A 19383-nucleotide genomic window follows, 5' to 3' on the forward strand; every position below is an offset into this window, starting at 1 on the left:
CTTCAAAAACCACTCTTCAGAAACCTGTGGGTGACATCATGGAGGCTATGTCCATCTTCACATACAGTCTATGGTTTGACACCACCGGGGTGCCAGCTCAAAGACTAAGGCTAAACTTGTCGTTCACGCCATTCAAAAACATATAAGCCACACATTCATTTAATGGAATTCACAAACTTAATTATTGTCAGATCAACTTGTGCCTTAATGATTGGGCAGTGATATAAAAAGCCTATTAATTTATGCTTCCTGCATGTGGCAGCTGCAGCTGTTCCTTTTAGCCTGGATTTTGTGTTTATTTGTCGAATATTACAGTTTGCTCTTCATTTGTAAAAATATGCCTCAAGTCTGCTGCCAGTCGACCTGTCCAGGTCTGTAACAGGTTGTATGCTTCGAACACCTTTTTATGTGAACGCACTCGGGAAAACCTAGGGTTGCCTCACCTAGTTGAAAACCACTGTCATGTGAGGTTATTGTGATTGTGGACTGTAGTGTGATGGGAGGTGGCCTTGGTTTCTGACAGCATGGGATACCCTGTCTCCCAGCACACACCCTAACCTCACGCATTTCCATGGTTAGGAAAGCTATTATGTCCCCTTCACAGTCTAACAATTGGTTTAAAAGGTCACACTATATGGCAGACAAACTAATACTTGTCTAAATATTAATTTGATGCATGAGGCAGGACCGGCAGTGATTCAGCAGCACATTAAATTTGGTATTTAAATATTTTGATTGAACTGCACATTACTCAGCCTTTAAGCTCACTGTGCCAGAAACCCTGCTGAGGCATCACAGTGGCATTTTAACAGAAATGGGATTTAGATAAGGAACAAGGGCCTGAACTGAGCCTGCTACTCATGAAGCGCTCACATATGTTGTAAATGTGCAAACATTTTACAGTAGATGTGAGTGAACAGACAGAGCAAAGAACATTGTATAAAACATTCAGGTAGCAGCTTCTCACTTTCAGCTGGCACTGACGATCACTTTGCTTTTGCAGATTGAAATGATGGCAGGAGGTCATATCAGCTGTCACTAAATTGATGTAGTTTATTCAGTGACTACCTTGATAACAAGCCGAAATTAAATGTGGCTGTTGTCTAATTAGTCTATGAATACCTAGTCTATGAAATGGAATGAGTTTTCTCCACTGGGTGGCTGGGCTCAGCCTTAGGGATAGGGTAAGGAGTAGCTCAGAGTAGAGCCGCTGTTCCTTTGTGTTGAAAGGTGCCAGTTGAGGTGGTTTGGGCATCTAGTTAGGATGCTGCTTTCACTGAAGGTCTTTCAGGTACGTCCAACTGGTGGGAGGCCTGAGGGTGGATCCAGAACACGCTGGATCCACAGGAGGAGCTGGAAAATGTTGCTGAGCAGAGGGACATCTGGACCACTTTGCTTGACCTGCTGTCACTGCAACCCAGCTCTGGATAAGCGACAGAAAAAGGATGGATGGATGTTGTCTAATTAAAGTACTGTCTGTAAGCTGCTGCATGTACTTGACCATAGGTCCTGTCTCAGGTATGGACTTCCACTCTGTAATACCACTGTACAATCATGTGGGAAAAAAATAAAAAATAAAAATAAATATATATATATATATATATATATATATATACACAGTGCCTTGAAAAAGTATTCATACCCCTTGAACTTTTTCACATTTTGCCACCTTACAACCACAAACTTAAATATTTTTTTATTGAGATTTTATTTGATAAACCAACACAAAGTAGCACATAATTGTAAATTGTAACGGAAATGCTACATGGTTTTCAAAATTTTAAGCAAATAAAAATCTGAAAAATGTGGTGTGCATATGTATTCAGCCCCCCTGCGTCAATACTTTATAGAGCCACCTTTCGCTGCAATTACAGCTGCGAGCCTTTTGGGGTATGTCTCTACCAGCTTTGCACATCTAGACACTGAAATCTTTGCCCATTCTTCTTTGCAAAATCGCTCAAGCTCAACCAGATTGGCTGGAGAGCATCTGTGAACAGCCATTTTCAAGTCTTGCCACAGATGCTCAATGGGATTTAGGTCTGGACTTTGACTGGGCCATTCTAACACATGAATATTCTTTGATTTTAACCATTCCATTGTAGCTCTGGCTTTATATTTAGGGTCATTGTCTTGCTGGAAGATGAATCTCCTTCCCAGTCTCAAGTCTTTTGCAGCCTCCAACAGGTTTTCTTCCAGGATTGCCCTGTATTTAGCTCCATCCATCTTCCCATCAACTCTGACCAGCTTCCCTGTCCCTGCTGAAGAAAAGCACCCCCACAGCATGATGTTGCCACCACCATGTTTCACAGTGGGGATGGTGTGTTCAGGGTGATGAGCAGTGTTAGTTTTCCGCCAAACATAGCGCTTTGCATTTAGGCCAAAAAGTTCAACTTTGGTCTCATCTGACCAAAGCACCTTCTTCCACATGTTTGTGGTGTCCCCTACATAGCTTGTGGCAAACTGCAAACGGGACTTCTCATGCCTTTCTTTCAATAATGGCTTTCTTCTTGCCACTCTTCCATGAAGGCCAGATTTGTGAAGTGCACAACTTACAGTTGTCCTGTGGACAGATTCTCCCACCTGAGCTGTGGATTTCTGCAGCTCCTCCAAAGTGACCATGGGCCTCTTGGCTGCTTCTCTGACCACTGCTCTCCTCGCTCGCTCTGTCAGTTTAGGTGGACGACCATGTCTTGGTAGGTTTGCAGTTGTGCCATACTTTTTCCATTTTTGGATGATGGATTGAACGGTGCTCCTTGAGATGTTCAAAGCTTGGGATATTTTTTTATAACCTAACCCCGCTTTAAACTTCTCCACAACTTTATCCCTGACCTGTCTGGTGAGTTCCTTGGGTTTCATGATGCTGTTGTTCACTAGTGTTCTCTAACAAACCACTGAGGCCTTCACAGAACAGGTGGATTTACACTGAGAGTAAATTACACACAGGTGGACTCTATTTACTAATTAGGTGACTTCTGAAGGCAATTGATTGCACTGGATTGTATTTACATTGTATTTGTATTCATCAGAGTACAGAGGGCTGAATACATATGCACACCACACTTTTCAGATTTATATTTGCTTAAAATTTTGAAAACCATATATCATTTTCATTCCACTTCACAATTATGTGCTACTTTGTGTTGGTTTATCACATAAAATCTCAACAAAATACATTAAAGTTTGTGACTGTAAGGTCACAAAATGTGAAAAAATTCAAGGGGTATGAATACTTTTTCAAGGCACTGTATTTCTTAACCATTTCAGCAGCTGCATGTGGAGACAGTAGTATTTTAGAGACATTTTCTCTCAAAAATAAATCAGAAATTAATTTATAATGAAAAGAAATAGAGAAAAAAGTAGACAGACAGAGCTGGCAGGAGCAGCGGCGCAGCAGACACACAGCCGGTGTGAACACAAATGTGAGTAAGCCGCAGCAGTTCAGCTACACACTCAACGCAGGCGGTGTTCCCAGAGGGTGTGCCAAATCAACACTTAGATACACACTGTGTGAGTAACCCATTGGATGGTATCAGCAGAAAGGCCAACGAAAAAGTTACTGCAGGATACATATCCGGGAATAAAATGTATGTATGTTTGTCTTAGCAACCTGGACAGAGTTATCACTGCGTGTGTAACTGGGGACAGTTACACGAGTTACAAAGGAGGCAGTTACAGTACATGTTGGAGTTCTGGGTTTTAGAGCTTAGTTTCACTAACTCTGCATGTAATCATGGCGCAGTTCCCTTGACAACACAACATACTGACATCTGGATTCATCACTAACTAGGTACAAGGCTTCACGCATAACAGTTCAGTTTTGTTTCTGTTTTGTTGCTGTTGTTTGCATTGTACCAGCTCAAAGCTCAGCTCTACGAATTCAATGTGTCGTAAATTTGTGTATTTTATGTAGTGATTCAGTCAGTGAAAAAAAATGCCAGGTGCAGTGTTTGACTCTTAGCTGCTTGTGGTTTGTTAGTTGTGGCTTGGATCAGCTTTAGCTATTATCTATGCCATATTCAGACAGGATTAATGTTGCATTAATGAGATTGGGAATAAAACTTAAAAATGAAATTTAGCCCCTTATCTTAACCCTAAGCCCTTGATCTGGAACAGGTATGAACACTATGCAGGACCAGGTGAAAGAGCGCACCAGTTACCTGTAGCTGACATCACAACATCTCATTTCTACTTAATACTTTCTTGTAAACTGTAAAAATACCTTGTCTGTTATGGTGATATGTATTTTCCCAGTTTTTATATTCACTTAACTCTGAGTTAAATTATATATGTATGTGTACATGTACATATTGGCTTTTATACTCATTTGCAGACTGCAACAGAAGAATGGAAGCACTTTGGATAAAGTCTCATTTTACCCATTGTACTAAACCAGTGGGAGAAAAGGGGAAAAAAGGAAATACTATATAAGACCACCTGAGTGGCAGAAAAACACATAACTGCATTTTTGACATTTGACAGTGAGAGTTACTTCGTAATCCTAATGTTACATTTGTCTTTTCTCTCATTTCTGAATTATCATTGTCACGGTTGATAATGAGAGATTTTTATTTAAGCTCTCTATTATTATTATTATTATTAGGAGCTCTGATGGTGCAAATGTAGGATGCTAGTAAAAATCCTGAATGAATTAGTTGCTGAAACTTAATGAATGCAGATGTTTCCTTAATGGTTTGTTTTAAAATGATGTGAATCATATGCACAAGATCTCAACCTAAGTGAACAGCTGTGGACCATGGACTGATTCCTCCTAAGAATAACAGCCTCAGTTTTTATACACTTTATTGTGTTGTAGATTTAATTTTGAAGTCACACATTTTGAAGTCACACCCAATAACCCATAATGACAAAGTGAAAATAGGTTTTTAGACATTTCTGTAAAATGTATTAAAAATCTAAATATTCAGGCCCTTCCCTGTGGCTCTCCAGATTGTGATCATGTGCATCCTCTTTAATGGCCTGCTTCCATAGACCATTAAGGCACATGCAACATTTGTCATAAAGACATCCACAATGGTGGCATCCAGAATATATCTGTGATGTACTGAAAGCTGCAGAGGTGAATCAGGGATTTCAACCCATTTGCATTGTCATTCCAGATACTCCCTGCCCTTCATGTCTGTGAAATGTTGGGGATATGCCTAGACTGGTAACTACCAGCTGCAGCAACAGATGTGTGGTTTGCGCTTTCATTTGTACGTAGTTTGCCATTAGCCTTGAAAATATAACTTTTCTGCTGCAGACTTCAGGAGTGGCCTGCCTCCCCTGCCACTCGTAGCCGCATCATCAAAAAACTATACTGACTGCCTTTACTGCACCTCGGGGTGGAGAGCGAGGAAAAATGAAGCAGAATGGGCTGTCAGAGGAGCTGCAGCATAACAAAACTGCTAAAGAGCTGAAAACACACTTTCAGGACGTGGTTTTCTGATAATTTCCTTTTGGCAGCTCTGCCCATCAATTATGCATTTGAGTTTGACTGACAGAGCTGACAATCTATCACAGAGAATAGCTTGTGTTGCTCCGTAATGAAGCCAGCTCATGTTCATGCAATGTGAGTTCAGCTGCCTGTCATATTCTACAGCAGCTTTCTGTGGACTCTTCTAACAACCGGGTTTCCATTATGTTGTTGACTTTATATCGTATCCTTTAATCATGTGCCACTTCTCAGGTTTTTACCCTGATAATCTTGATCTGACTGATTATTATTCAAATATACCACACTGCAGACACATCCCACATTCAGCTCTCCAAAGCATCTCTGTGTAGTGTCTGTGTCCCACTTTATGTGTCAGTATTTAGGCTATGAGGAGCATTCAGCGGGCCAAACATGGTCACAGCTGGCCCAGAAAGTGACAAGTTTAACCTGAAATGCAGCTTATTTAAAGATGTAGAAACTGTCATGATTTGGGTCAAAGATGATGATGATGATGATGATGATGATGATGATGATGATGATGATGATGATAGCCAGAAACAACATTTTCTGATTTAGCTTCACTGCTTTTCATGCTTGCGATAAATTTTTCATTTATGCACTTATAGTTAGTTGCACTATTAGTGGTGAGTTCAAACAAGTGCTTCACATGAAAATAGACATAAAATGAACATAAAAACCAGGACAGAATGCCATAGTTAATTATACAAATAATGAAATAAAAATAATAATATAATAATAATAATAATAATAATAAAATATGATGAACGTAAAGGTTGAAGTAGAATATAAAGAATGTATTACATAAGATGGAAAATAAAATCCACAGAATAATAATGCTGAAAGAATAAAATAAAAATAAAGTTAAAAAATAGACCACAGACAATGCATAAAATCAAGTAAAATACAACATTTTAAAAGAGGTACAAAGTGTAAAGTGCGAATCAAAGTGCAAAAAAAAGGATTTCAGGTCTGTATCAGGAAAGTCGGAGCTAGTTAACAGCTGAAGTGAAGAGATATGTTTTAGCTGTCTTTAAGAAATATTCAGTGCGCTTGCTTCTCTGATATATATTGGTAGTCTGTTCCATAGCTTTGGGGCCTAATTGACAGAGGCTGCAACTCTGCTTTTCTTTCAGGTGTTGCTGGGAACCTAAAATAAACCAGCAGCAGATGATCACAGTGTTCCTGAAGGGAAATAATGACAAGGGAGTTAGCAGTGAAGCTTGGTCCTGGCTCATTAAGGGCTTTGTGTATGAGCAGGATGATCTTGAAATCAGTCCTAAATGTAACAGGGAGCCAGTGCAGAGCAGCTAAATCTGGACTAATGTGCTCTGTCCTCTTGATTCTGGTTAATGGCCAAGCTGCAGCGTTTTGAATGAGCTGAAGTCTCTCAGCTCATGGAGGCCAGTAGAAAGTAATTACAGTAATTGAATCGACTTAAAATAAAGGCTTGAGGCAGTTCTTCCAGCATATTTTAGATTTATAAATGGCTGTTTGGAGAAATTATGCTTTCATCACCTTGTTAATGTGGGACCTGAACCTCAGACCTGAAACTAAGACAACGCAGAGACTTGTAGTCTCAGATTTAATCCATTTATTAAACAGCATTTCTCTTTTTGTATTAGGGCCAACCAGTAGGATTTTTGTTGTGCCCTCATTTAATTTTAAGAAGTTATCCCTCATCCATTTATTTATTGCCAAAAGACAGGTAGTAACAGAGTTCACAGCTGCAGCGTCATTTGGTTCAGCCGTGATGTACAGTTGTGTATTATCCGCGTAAGTACATTTAAAATACATTGCTGCAACACAGCCACCTGGTGACATCCACGTACAGTGAGAACAATAATGGACCAAGGCAGATCCCTTGAGCAAACCCCACAGCAGATGTCATATTTCTCAAACATGTTTCCCAAGACTGATGTAAAACTATCTCCCTGCGATGTCTGTTTTAAATGTTAACACACAAACGTCCAACTTGTCAAGACAATTGAGGTCTAAGACAACAAGGACTGTAAACTTCATTTCATTTTATTAGTCAGAGCAGTCTTAGTGCTGAAAGTGACTGAAACTGCTCGAGGATATAGTTTTATTGAAGAAAGGAATTTATTCCTACTGAAACTATCTTTTAAAGTATCAAAGAAATTATAGTAATAGAAAGTTGGATATCGGCCTATAGCAGCTCAGAGCATTACTGTTCACAGCATTACACCAGCTGTTTTGAAGGCATCTGGGAAGGCGTCTGTTTGAAGAGATGTATTTCTAATCTCAAACAAAAACTTGAAAAAGGATTAACATGGAGGAGCTACACTCAGTGACAGTCCTGCAAAGCTCAGTTAATGTGATACAGATGAATTTTCCCATTTTCCCACATTATAGGGTTTACATCTATGTTAACATCAGCGGCAACACTGGCTCTGATAGAAGTCATTAAGCAGTGGGGGTGGGGGGTGATGATATAATATCAGTGGTAGAGAATAATATTCTGAGTGTCCAGTTTTCACTGTAATAACCGTGGAAAAGTAGCTAATCCTTTCTTGTCAGACGTACTGCTTTGTGACAGGCAGTCACGGCTTCTTTGTACTGTATATTACAGTGAACTGCGAGTTTAGTCTTCCTCCTTTTTCTTTCAGCTGCTCAACAGATTCTCTTGATCTTATCAACCATTTTACTGTTTAACTCCAGGCAGAGTCTGTCAGGCGACCTCTTTTTAACTTTTAGTGGAGCAGCAGTGTTTAGAGCAGATGACAAGGCTTTGTTGAAATTTTCAGACATGTCATTTAAAGCACAGTTACAGCTGTTTGGCTCAAATGATCCCACAATATTGAAGAACATAGCGTCTGCCTCATAATCCACGAATTACTTTTGAACCTAAACTTCCCCTTTAGCCTTTAGTCTTTATAAAGATGAGGTCAGCATCAGAACACAGTGATGGTCTGAAAAAGGTCATTGGCAACACTATCAATGTTTAACCCTGTTGTTATTGCTAAGTGTACCGTATGTTGTGAAGAGCATGTTTGGAGGAGAAGCTGCCTCGGGACAAACTGGTTCATGAGAATATAGAGGGTTGAGTTCAGGTGCAAGCCCTTTGTCCCTTAGACCTTGCAGTGTATATACAGGAGATTATTAGTTAGTTGTTTTATATCAGATCTCTTGATAATCTCAAATATTTTCTTAGTGGAATTAGCAGTGTTACCATGGTGATGAGTGGCTTCATTTTTACATGATGGGTGAGTTCAAGGCTGTGGAGTAAACTCACAAGCTCCAGTCATTGTTTTATTATCATGAATATTCAGGATTAATCTGTCATATCTAGTGATGCTGTGTGAGATCAGCTCTGAGAATTACTGTAAAAATGATGAAACAGTGTTGAATATCTCAGTGGTCAGTATGATGTAGAGAACTGATAATTGTGCTTTGAGCTCAGGACATTCAGATGATGTAAATTCACCCAGGTCAAAGTCATTCCACCACCCTCCTTCCTCCCTCCTGTTTCGTCTGACTGACTGAGAAAAAGTACAGTTTAGAGGACAAGCCTCTGTCAGTGTTGCTACACCAGTACTGCTGTTTAGCCATGCAGGTCTCTACTAAAAACATCAAATGTAAATTATTTTTCTTCTTTATCGGATCATTAACTGTAAACTATACAGGATCTGTTAGCCAGTGATGTGATATTAAAAAGCACTCACTTCAGCTGTAAGGACTCTGACTGAGTTATGGTTGAACACTGACATATTCAAGATTACTGAGACCGGTACCAGATGGTCTGTGATTGCCACGATGGGTTTGACCATGCCATCGGCTGCTTAAGAGCACTGGTATTTTCAGGAAGAGCCCATGGGTGAGGCATGCCAATGTTAGCCATGTAATCATGCCAAGGAGTCTTCTAAAAGATTTGAGTCCTTTCCCCAGAGTTGGACTGATAGTCGCTCAGTTTCTCCAGAAGCAGGGAAAAGTCTTCTTTCCTGTAACTCATAGCCAGGTTACCTGGTCAATTCACCCAGAGTGGATAATAATATCTGGATGTGTGAGGATAACAGGCAACAGCCCTGTTAGCTCCCTGACAGATGTGTGAGCGATACTTAGATTTTCAGTCAGATAGTCTCTGGCTCAACAGGCGTAGAGTTTAGCAGTGTTTCTACTGGCCCTTGGCCTGGCAGTGGTTTTGGGTCTCTTTCTTGGGTTCTAGTTAGCCTTAATGCTAGTGGTGTGATTAGCTTCCCTGGCTTCAGTGTAGGTAATATTACCACACATTTCATTCAAACCCAGTGGACTCTACCTGTTTAACAGTGAGAGTTCAGGTGTTGGAGCATGAGAGTTGGTGCTCTCTTATATGATTTCTTGCTGGATTTGCTTCTGTGGCAGATGACTGCCTGTCCTGGCTGGAGTTGATGCCTTCAGTCTAGTGCCAGTAAGAATTAGGCAAGGGTGGTTTGGGAGTTAATCCAGTGGCATTAGGACTCAACCAGGGGAGCGTGTCAGCCAAATCCACGATGGGACGCTCTAGATTTTGTGTAATCCCCATGTATAAAAATCTGTGTTTGTCTGTTAGCATTTGGTGGCTCTGGACCTTGTACGGTAGCTGCTGCAGAGTCAATGAATTGCTCACTCTCACATATGTGATGTAGTGTTGCAGCTTTGTATGTATGTATTTAGGACGCCTAAAAATAGACCACGAATTAGAACAATAACAAAATAGGAGCGAACTCATCCTTACATCTCAGAACCAACAAAGATCTGATGTCTGTTTGCATCCATCATTTATTTATGGTCTTCTTATAGCAGCAGCAGGTTATTGTCTCTGGAAGCTAGCTTTACCACCAGCCATTGCAGCTATAGTTTCTGTAATTTTTGTGGACATGACTGTGTCCTGCTGACAAAGACTGAGTCTTGTTAAGCAGAGAGGAGAGCAGTATTTTTTGGATGATTGCACATTGGGGGTAATCAGGGGATGGGTGAAGTGTAAAGTGTGCTGGTCAAGTTGTCCTTGATTCTAAGACCAGTTATGATATTGTAGCATTATACACATGAGCAGATCTGTGTGGAAACTAAAACATCAGCAGGATAGAGTAGGGATAAGACTACTTGGCATCATTCGATCCCACACAGTGCAATACACAAAAAGGAAAACTCAAACAGAAGTTCAAAGAGTATAAAGTATGTGTAAAGTTGGAGTCTAAAGTTAGCGAATAGAGGGAGCATGTTTAATGTTTGATCATGCCGTGTTTTCATTTACTCCTATAATAAAAAAGAGAAGGTTGTTTTAACTATAAAAGATTTTTAAAAAGTTTATGTCTCACCAGAAACCATTTCAAAGTTTCAACAGCATTACAATATTAAAGTTTGCAGAATTTGTGGATGAATTAAAAATTGCCAAGAAGAACATGAAAGAACAATGAAGATTGTGTGTAATAGTGTTGTAGCAAACGCAATAACTTTTTTTTGAGTAAGGACCTAACCAAAATTGATAAAAATCCATTTGTCCATCCTGTCTGAATATATTTCAAAATATCCTCCATCAGTGATGAAATCTTCTCAGGAATTCCAGATGCAACACAACAACATAAGACAGAACCATTAACAGTCAGAACAATAAGATTTTATTATAGTATTCTTCCAGTCAACACCTGCTCCCACAATGCACCTTGAACCTGAAGCTATTTACAGACTCTGACAGTGGGCTGCTGCTCACTTTTCCTGTGCTGAAGGCAGATCCAATGCAGTGGACAGTTTCCAGTAAGAGAGAGAAACAGTGGCTGTCTGCTTACAGCTGGGCTCAGAATCTCTCTCCATCATGGAAGGTGGATATGGTTTAGACTTACAGTCTAAAAGAAATGATTTAGTACAGAGTGATTAAGAAAGGAAAAGTAACCCGACATCCTGAATGATGACATTCTAGTTGAATAAAACTGAATAAAAAGGAAACCAAGATTGTGGGTCCAGGCAGTTGGTCAGAGGGATCTGTCATGGAGCATATTTGTTTCATTTCACAACATTTTTCCCATCAGTCACCACAACCCTTTCTTTGGCTACCCTGGGGTGTAATGCATTATTGATGTCTTGCAGTGACGTCACCATCAGGCACCAGGTGCCATACTGAAAGGAAGAAGCAGTGCACCGGTAAATCAGTTATTAACCAAGGCAACTTTTCACCTGGCTGCTGCTTGCCTCAACAGAGCTCTTAAGATCTGCAGCAACCGTGTAGAACTTTAAAAGTACTCATACATGTATGTGATGACTAAACTCTGCTCAAGTGTTTATATACCTAACATGAATCTTATCACAAGAACTGGATAATTCTGTAATGCCTTTATTAAGAAATTTCTTTCTGCAACATCTGCACATGCACCTATAGCAGAGTTAAGGTTACAACAGACCGTGGGGACACGTGGTTATTATCTCAGGTAAAACTAGCTACCTATATAACATGTTGCCAGTACGGCAGCGATTAGAGGCTGTGACGTCAACTGCAGAGCCTCAATACTGCACTGATATAGTGTTGATATAGTTGAAACTGTCTAACTCAGGAGAGGAAATAAAAACGACAGGCTGTGTTGTTAAGAGTTTTATCAGCAGTCTGGTTGTATGCTGTCACTCGCTGGTCATTGTGGAGTTGGTGTTGTATTGGAGTGCATTATTCACTTGTGCATTCATGTAATTAATGCAGACAGACGATAAAACAAGAACCAATCCAAACAATCCTACAAATAAATCCAGAAATCTGTCCGCTCATTCAATCAACTTCAGACTTGGTGGATTATTGCTAAGGACCAAGGAAGTTGAGACCCTAACCCTAAACCTCATCACAGGAAGTTGATATAAAGCACTGCCAGCTCAAAACGTGCCTGTTGGTGGCCTAATGGGAGTAATGGCTTCTGTCGTCAGTGACATCACAAAATGATGGTTCGTGAGTTGGTAAATGGGATCCACTGCTCCCATCAGGCTACTGACAGACCAACATGCAGTAAAGAGAAACTGAGATTTTAGTTGTTATTATTCATTGTACTGAAAATTATTAAATACAAATTATATATAAATTAAAACCAGTGACATTACTACACAATATTGTATTGTTCTTCACCAACTGTGTAGAAAGACAGAAAAATGCATAAAAACCCAATTTTCATATTACAAAAGAGAAACAAAGAGACAAAGACTGGAGTAAGAAGTATGTGATCTGATTTCTGATCATAATAATATAACAAAAATGTATAAAACACAAAATGTTACAAACAATAAATACTCAAAACATATTTCCAGCAGGAATTATCTTTCAGAAAAGTGTAAATTCATTGCCATTCAACAACAACCTGTACACAACTGTCTCATTTTTGTGGCCATTTTTCATTCATGTCGTTAGAATGTCGTTACTGGTAGATACAGTATCTATGTAGGGAGATGACATCCCCATTGGAACCCACCTACAACACTCTGATTGGTTGATTGTTTTTGTCAAACCAATCACAACACCAGACGTCCTTCATCAACAAACCAATCAGAGATATTGAAGACGACTGAGGCGTCTGGAGCCAGACCTTTCTTGTTGGACATGGATTCACTACTTTACGCCTGTGTGGCTGTGCACATGTCTGGTCTCTGTTTTTATCGTTATAAAGATCAAAAGATTATACTGAAATGTACTTTACATATTTTGTCCCATTAACATAAGGGAAGCAGAATATTTCTCAACATAATGGAGCCCAATACAACAGCAGGACAAACAACAAAGTGACTGCTGTACATTGTAGAGATGAACCAAATAAACAGTGACGAGGCCAAAATAACATTTACTGGGCTAGAAGATAAATGATTGGTTTCCAGTCACATGGACAGAGGCTGGTGACATGCTGTATCTCTCTGATTGTCAACAAATCCCATGTGCAATCACAAACCAACAATAAACTGAGCCTGTTAACCAGTATTATGCATGTATCCAAAGCAGTATTTATCTTATTGGCCTGGACCATAAAGCGCCATCGTTGTCATCAGTGACATCAGTGAGCCTCACAGTTTCACTGTATGATGATGTATATACTCTAACCACTTGGCTAACTAGTCAACCAAATCATTGTGATACATGTATGATCTGAGTTTAAAGATCTATGTCTTGCGTAGGAAACAATGGAGTTGGGGATGTGTGACAGACAGGGCAGAGAAGATGGAAAGTATTGAGAAACAGACTAACAACATATTGCTGGGATTTGTTGACAATAAGAAAAACGTCAAAGACTATCAGCCTTATTCTCTAATGTAATGTGAGTTAAACTAAGGACTACTATTTTCTATTGAGGCTAAACTGAGGGTTGCAGGCAACAAGATGGGCAGGGGTCTGGGTGGACGAGCTGGGCTACTGAAGTGTTTGTGCTTTAAGGCATTTAAGCAGACTGCAGCAATGAATGGATGGACAAACCTGCTCAGAGAGGGACTGTTTTGTGTTTAGTGTGTGCAGTGTGGGGAGTTGTGTCCATACAAGCTGAGCTCTCTAGTCTACAATCATGCAGAACTTCAAGTATTCACTTCCAAAGAAAAGACCAAGGAGAGAGGAGCAGGTATGTATGTGCTGTTGGCTGTAATTCAGAGAAATGAAGAGAGGGCAGCGACATTCAAGTGACTTCATACCTTTCCAAGTGAGTAGGCTAACATTATCAATACATTCAGTTTGGCTGTGTAGTCATACCATGTCTGGATTCTATGTAGAAGTATATCCATATTTCAACTAAAGCACTTCAATATACTTCTATTTAGAAAAATGTGTTGCACAAATTGTGTTACTTAAAATGCTTGCTTGTTATTGATAAAGATAAATTCTCACACTCAACCAGATAATTCTTCAAAAATAACTTTGATCAAAATACACTGTACAGTAATCATACGAAAAATAAAAATATCATACGTTGGCTACATCAACAAATCCAGTTTAATTCAGGGATCAACTGCTGCAGTTGTTTAAGACAATCAAATCAATGAGCTTCCGACTGTCCCACACAGTTTATGACAATACAACAGACTACGACTGTTAAACCAATAGATATACAGTATATATTATGCACTTGCTGAGTTCATTTCTATTGTACAGCAGCTGTCCTAACCATTTATATTGGCAAAAAAGACCACCAGAAGTAAATGCTGCATTATAAACGAAAAACATCAAAGTCCCAACATGTTCATACTGTCGGTGAATCTGCACACTCACCTAGTCCACCAACAGAAATGACGTCAGTGACAGTTTATCATCCATCAGGCAGGGCCTCTCCATCCCGCCATCCTCATGATTTCATGGTGCAAATAGGAACAACAATGACCAGGATCACAGTGCAGGTAGCGGCTGCGATCAGTGCTCCGATCTTACACACCTTAGCCCTCCTGAACTCTGCCTCTTTCCTCTTGAGCAGTGAGTCATAGCCTGGTGTGTAGATGTCCTCCATCCAGTACTCCAGGTTGTTGGGGTTGAGGGACTCCTGGGTCTGAAGAAACAGAGGCGACGAGTGAGAGGATGCACAGGTCTGAGAAAAGCTGCACATTTCATATTCACTGACAGTTGGCTGTGAAGAAATCTACAGTAGCTACAGGACACCTGTGCCCCCTGGTTACTTCTCTGTGGTCAGTGTGCTGTATTGCCTGCAGGCAGGACCTCCAGCACAGAAGAGTACTGCTGTGGATGGGGATGGCAGAAAAAAATCTATTTTTTAAAAGTTATTTTTTGAGCTGTATTGCTTTTATTAGAGTGATAGTGAGAGCGTGACAGGAAAATTGGGATAACGTGCAGAAAAAAGGCCACAAGTCGGATTTGAACTTGGGCCGCTGCAGTAAGGTAATGACTCCAACAGCTGACCTGCGGCGTGATAAAGTCCTCAGTGAAAGTGCGCTAATGCATAGGAATATGAAAATTCAACTGTGGAGAAAATGTGGTGCCACATTAAAGGGCTGTTCGATGGCAAGATAAAGCAGTGAAAATATTCCAAATATACCATAAACATCAAGTGACATTGTTTTTCTTTTTTAGATGGGTGTTTTTTGAGTGGTTACAATATGTTTTCTCTGCTGGCACTGTCCACAGCAGTACATCACTCCAGCTTCTCCAAACTGGGAGCACATTGAGCCAGACCTTCTGCAGGTTATATACTTACTATAGATGAGTTCCTCATACAAGCCCACATCAAATAACCTGAACTATCTCTTTAACTTCACTGCTTTTTGACTGGGGAAACCAGGGTCGGTTGTTATTCAAGTATCAGCGTTGAAGCACAATAAATACAAACAACATTTGAACCCTGCAGCGAGGATCAGCCTTGTTTGTGGTACACACTTAACCAGCTGAGCTGCCGGGCTGCCCCAGGCTCTGTGTTCCTGTTGTGTGGGAAAAGCATTCAAAAACATTGACACTGAGCTGAGGAGGAATTTGGTGATTAGAGCATTATGATAAATCTTCTGTTTTCCTCTTGTGCTGCGTAGCTCTCGAGCCACTACACGACAGCTGGTTTAAAAAGCTTCCTAAGATCTGTATATAATGTAGATATTAAAGAGGTGCCCAGGCTGGGATGTGCAGCTTATTTGTCATTTGTTGAGAGTCATCCACGAATTGTGCCTTTCCTCTCAGTCCTTACCATACTGTACATTCTCACACAGTGCCCTTGATCTATGTTATTACCTCTATTTCCTTTTATTCTCCCTGTTTTACATTCAAGAGGAAGCCTGCAAACCTAGACCCTACTCCATGTACAACAGAAAAGTCATGATTTATGAATGCTGTTGACCAGGTTGAGCAAACTCCCTCCTAAAGGTCTGGGGGTTGTCCATGGAGCCATCAGCTTTCACACCTTAACCTTGATAAACCAACTGCTTGTAAGGTTTTTTAATGGACTCTGCCCCCCCCCCTTAGCCACGTCTGTGCTCTGGTCCTGTTCTGCGATGTGCGGAGCAGGAGCTCACTGTGTTGTCACTGTCATGGGGAGACTAATGAGACACCTCATACACAAATATACACTTACATCAAGTATAAATGAACATTGTAATCACTCAGTCCACTTATCAGTCAACTGATTTAACTGGTGTGTGTGTATGTGTATGCACTATAAGGATGTGCTGCATGTCCATTTTTTTTGCTGGATTTCTGTTTTGTCTCTTGTCCTCTACAGACCCACCAGGCTGACTTCATATTCTACTCCTCGGTTTGTTTTGTTCCCTTTGTCGTTAGTCTTTATCTCATCTTGTATCTTTTATTGAGGCTGTTTTTGTGTCCCAGTACTTGTCTACACTTGTTTTGTCCTCAGTCTATCGCAAGATAAAAACACAAATTATTTCCAGACATTTCCATTTTGCTATTTTTTTATTGCTGCTGCCAGTAATAAAACTCAACCCTTCCTGTTTCACATTAAAAACCTCCCAGCAGCTTGATCCTGGCAGACTTTAAGTTTGAAACATCGGTGTGAAATATTAACGAACACTGACAGTAGCTGAACAGTGTTGGAAAAAAACAACAGAGTATAAGAAAGTGGTATTAATTAGTGAATGAAAACTGTTTCTGAGCAACAGACTGGTCAGTTTGACTGTTGTACTGATCAGTTGATACAACAGAGTGATGTGCAGGGGAAATACATGATGTCAATTTCTTTTACCTGTTTTTATTTTTATTTTTTGCTAGTTTGACTATTATTCTAGACTCTAAAGTTTACAGTCTCCATTAATTATACAAACCAAAAGCACATAAATGAAGCTCAGCGAAAGTTGAGTCAAGAAGACTATCCCCTCGTTCATGCCCTCTAAGTTACCACCAGCTCATTCTTGTCTACATCCAATCACAACCTGACACGCTGGCCTTTAGCCAATCACTTGTAAGCTGTCAAATTTTAAAAGTGTTCTGCTGTCATTTCAGCACAGTAAACATTTCATGACCCACCTTTACCCCTTCACCACCTCAACTGTGGATGCCTGACCATCAAACCAATCAAACCATCTGATCAGAGGTTTCCTTCTCATGAAGATGTCCCATCCTCAAACTCCATTCCTCATCACCCCCACCAGCGTCTAGGCTACGGGGGAAGTTTCATCCATTTGGAAAGACCTTGAACCTATGGACTCCTGGTGATCCACTTCCTGCCGGGGTCTAAATGCCAAAGTCTATTCTTTCTGTTCACAACAAATTCCAATTTACTTCAAATTTCTTTGACTCCTTTGTTCCTTTTATTGGTCTCACCAGATTGAAATAGTGAGGTGCAGACCAGGGTTATCATCATTAACTAAAACTAATGAAATAACAAAAATGAAATAAAAATAAAAATGAAGTTTTATAAAAAAAGAAAAAAAGAAAACTAACTGAAACTGTATTGCCTGTTTACAAAACTAACTAAAATGAACTCAAATTATAGAGAAAATGTCTTAAGTTTTTGTCTTTCATACATGAGCTTGGTATTTTGGGTGGATATGAAATCTATCCTGCAGTTTTTTTGGCTGTGCAGATGGAGAAGTATCTTACAGCTGATTGGCTCTCAGTGTACGAGCAGAACATGTGCACTTTAAGAGTCCAAAACATTCACTGTATGAATAATATTAAGTATTATATTAGGTTTTTTTTGGCTTTTTATTGATAGGGCAGTTGAGAGAGACAGGAAATGGGGAGGCAGGGAGAGGAGGAAGGACACGCAGAATAGGGCCGCTCGGCGCAGGATTCGAACCAGGGCCACCTCCAGTGAGGACTATAACCTCAACACATGCAGCGGGTGCTCTACCCACTGAGCTAAACACCACCCCATGTTAAGTATTATATTGTTAATTAACTACAATGAAGGGCCACAGAGCTGCAGCACCTATGACTATAATGCTGGGCAGTCAAGTTCGATGATGAGTTAACTTTAATTTCTCAAACAAATAAAAAATAAACTAAAACTAAGTATTTTTGAAAAAATAAAACATAAACTAAATGAGAAAACCTTCTTTTAAAACTAAACTGAAATTGAAAACAAACAGTCAAAATGAAATAAAAGAAAGTAGAGCATAGGAGGACATCAGTACATCTGAACTGAAATGGTTTGCTTCTCCAGTGTGGATGAAAGGTTTGCTCTATGAAACATGGTGTACTGGTGTAAGTGTTGTGTGACATGTTTTAGTTCAGAAAGATTTACCAAGCCTCACCCGACCAATACTGACAGATGCTTTGAAAGAAAAGTAAACAATGTCAATAACTGGCCGTTTTCAAAAGGCAAACAAAGAGCAGATGGTGAGAGACTGAGAGAGGAGCCAGCAGAGGGATGAAAGGAGTCGGTGTGACCTGCCATCATTGACCCCCAGTACAACTGAGGATAACAGAGGATGCTAAACTCTTCCTAATCTCCACGTCTCTGTCACATGTGCACTCTAACCAACAACCATGTTCTCTGCACACTCTAAATCATATAGGCTAAAAACATGTCTGCACACTCTGCCACTAGGGAGCTCTTCTCTGTCATCATGTTGGAGGGTGGAGAGCATTTTTGCCTTAATTAGACAGGGACAGGAAAGAGCGAACAGGAAATGAGGCGAGAGATGAGGGACAACATGCAACAACAACAAAGGTCCCCACAAGGGATTAAGGCAGGGACAGCACGCTCATTTTCACACTAAATTGAAGGCTGACTGGGGTGTACAGTATATTGTCAGTTTGTTACACCATCTCCAGGTCAATAAAGTGTAGTTACCATTTTGTTCTTCAGGCAGAGAAACATTCATCTGGATGTGATGAGAACATAGTTACTGCAGGAGTCTATAACCACAGAAAACCTGGCTCTGCAACACAGATTGATTTTGTTTTTCCAATCTGCTCTGTAATGACTTTGCTGAGCACAGTGCAGCAGAGACATTCTTCATTGTGAGGCTTCCAACTCACAGCATATTGATATTTTAACTGACTCTTGTATATACTATAAAAGAATGAGGAAGCAGAAGGACAAACCAGAAACATG

The 19383-nt window shown here is 40.1% G+C and overlaps 1 protein-coding gene across 1 annotated transcript in view; it reads right to left on the reverse strand.

Annotated features, from left to right (window-relative positions):
• Nucleotides 1–11032: 11032 nt before the first annotated feature.
• The window catches only part of minar1 (membrane integral NOTCH2 associated receptor 1), a 41145-nt gene continuing 32794 nt past the window's right edge, over nucleotides 11033–19383 (reverse strand). Inside the window, exon 5 of the mRNA XM_071488161.1 lies at nucleotides 11033–14913. Within this exon, the coding sequence (XP_071344262.1) occupies nucleotides 14716–14913 (198 nt within the window). The 3' untranslated portion in view covers nucleotides 11033–14715. The remainder of the gene's footprint in view (nucleotides 14914–19383) is intronic.

The sequence above is a fragment of the Trachinotus anak genome, unplaced genomic scaffold (assembly GCF_046630095.1).
Source record: "Trachinotus anak isolate AG129_WGS33_773 ecotype Australia unplaced genomic scaffold, CSIRO_AGI_Tana_v1 ptg000011l, whole genome shotgun sequence".
Classification (NCBI taxonomy): Eukaryota; Metazoa; Chordata; class Actinopteri; order Carangiformes; family Carangidae; genus Trachinotus; species Trachinotus anak.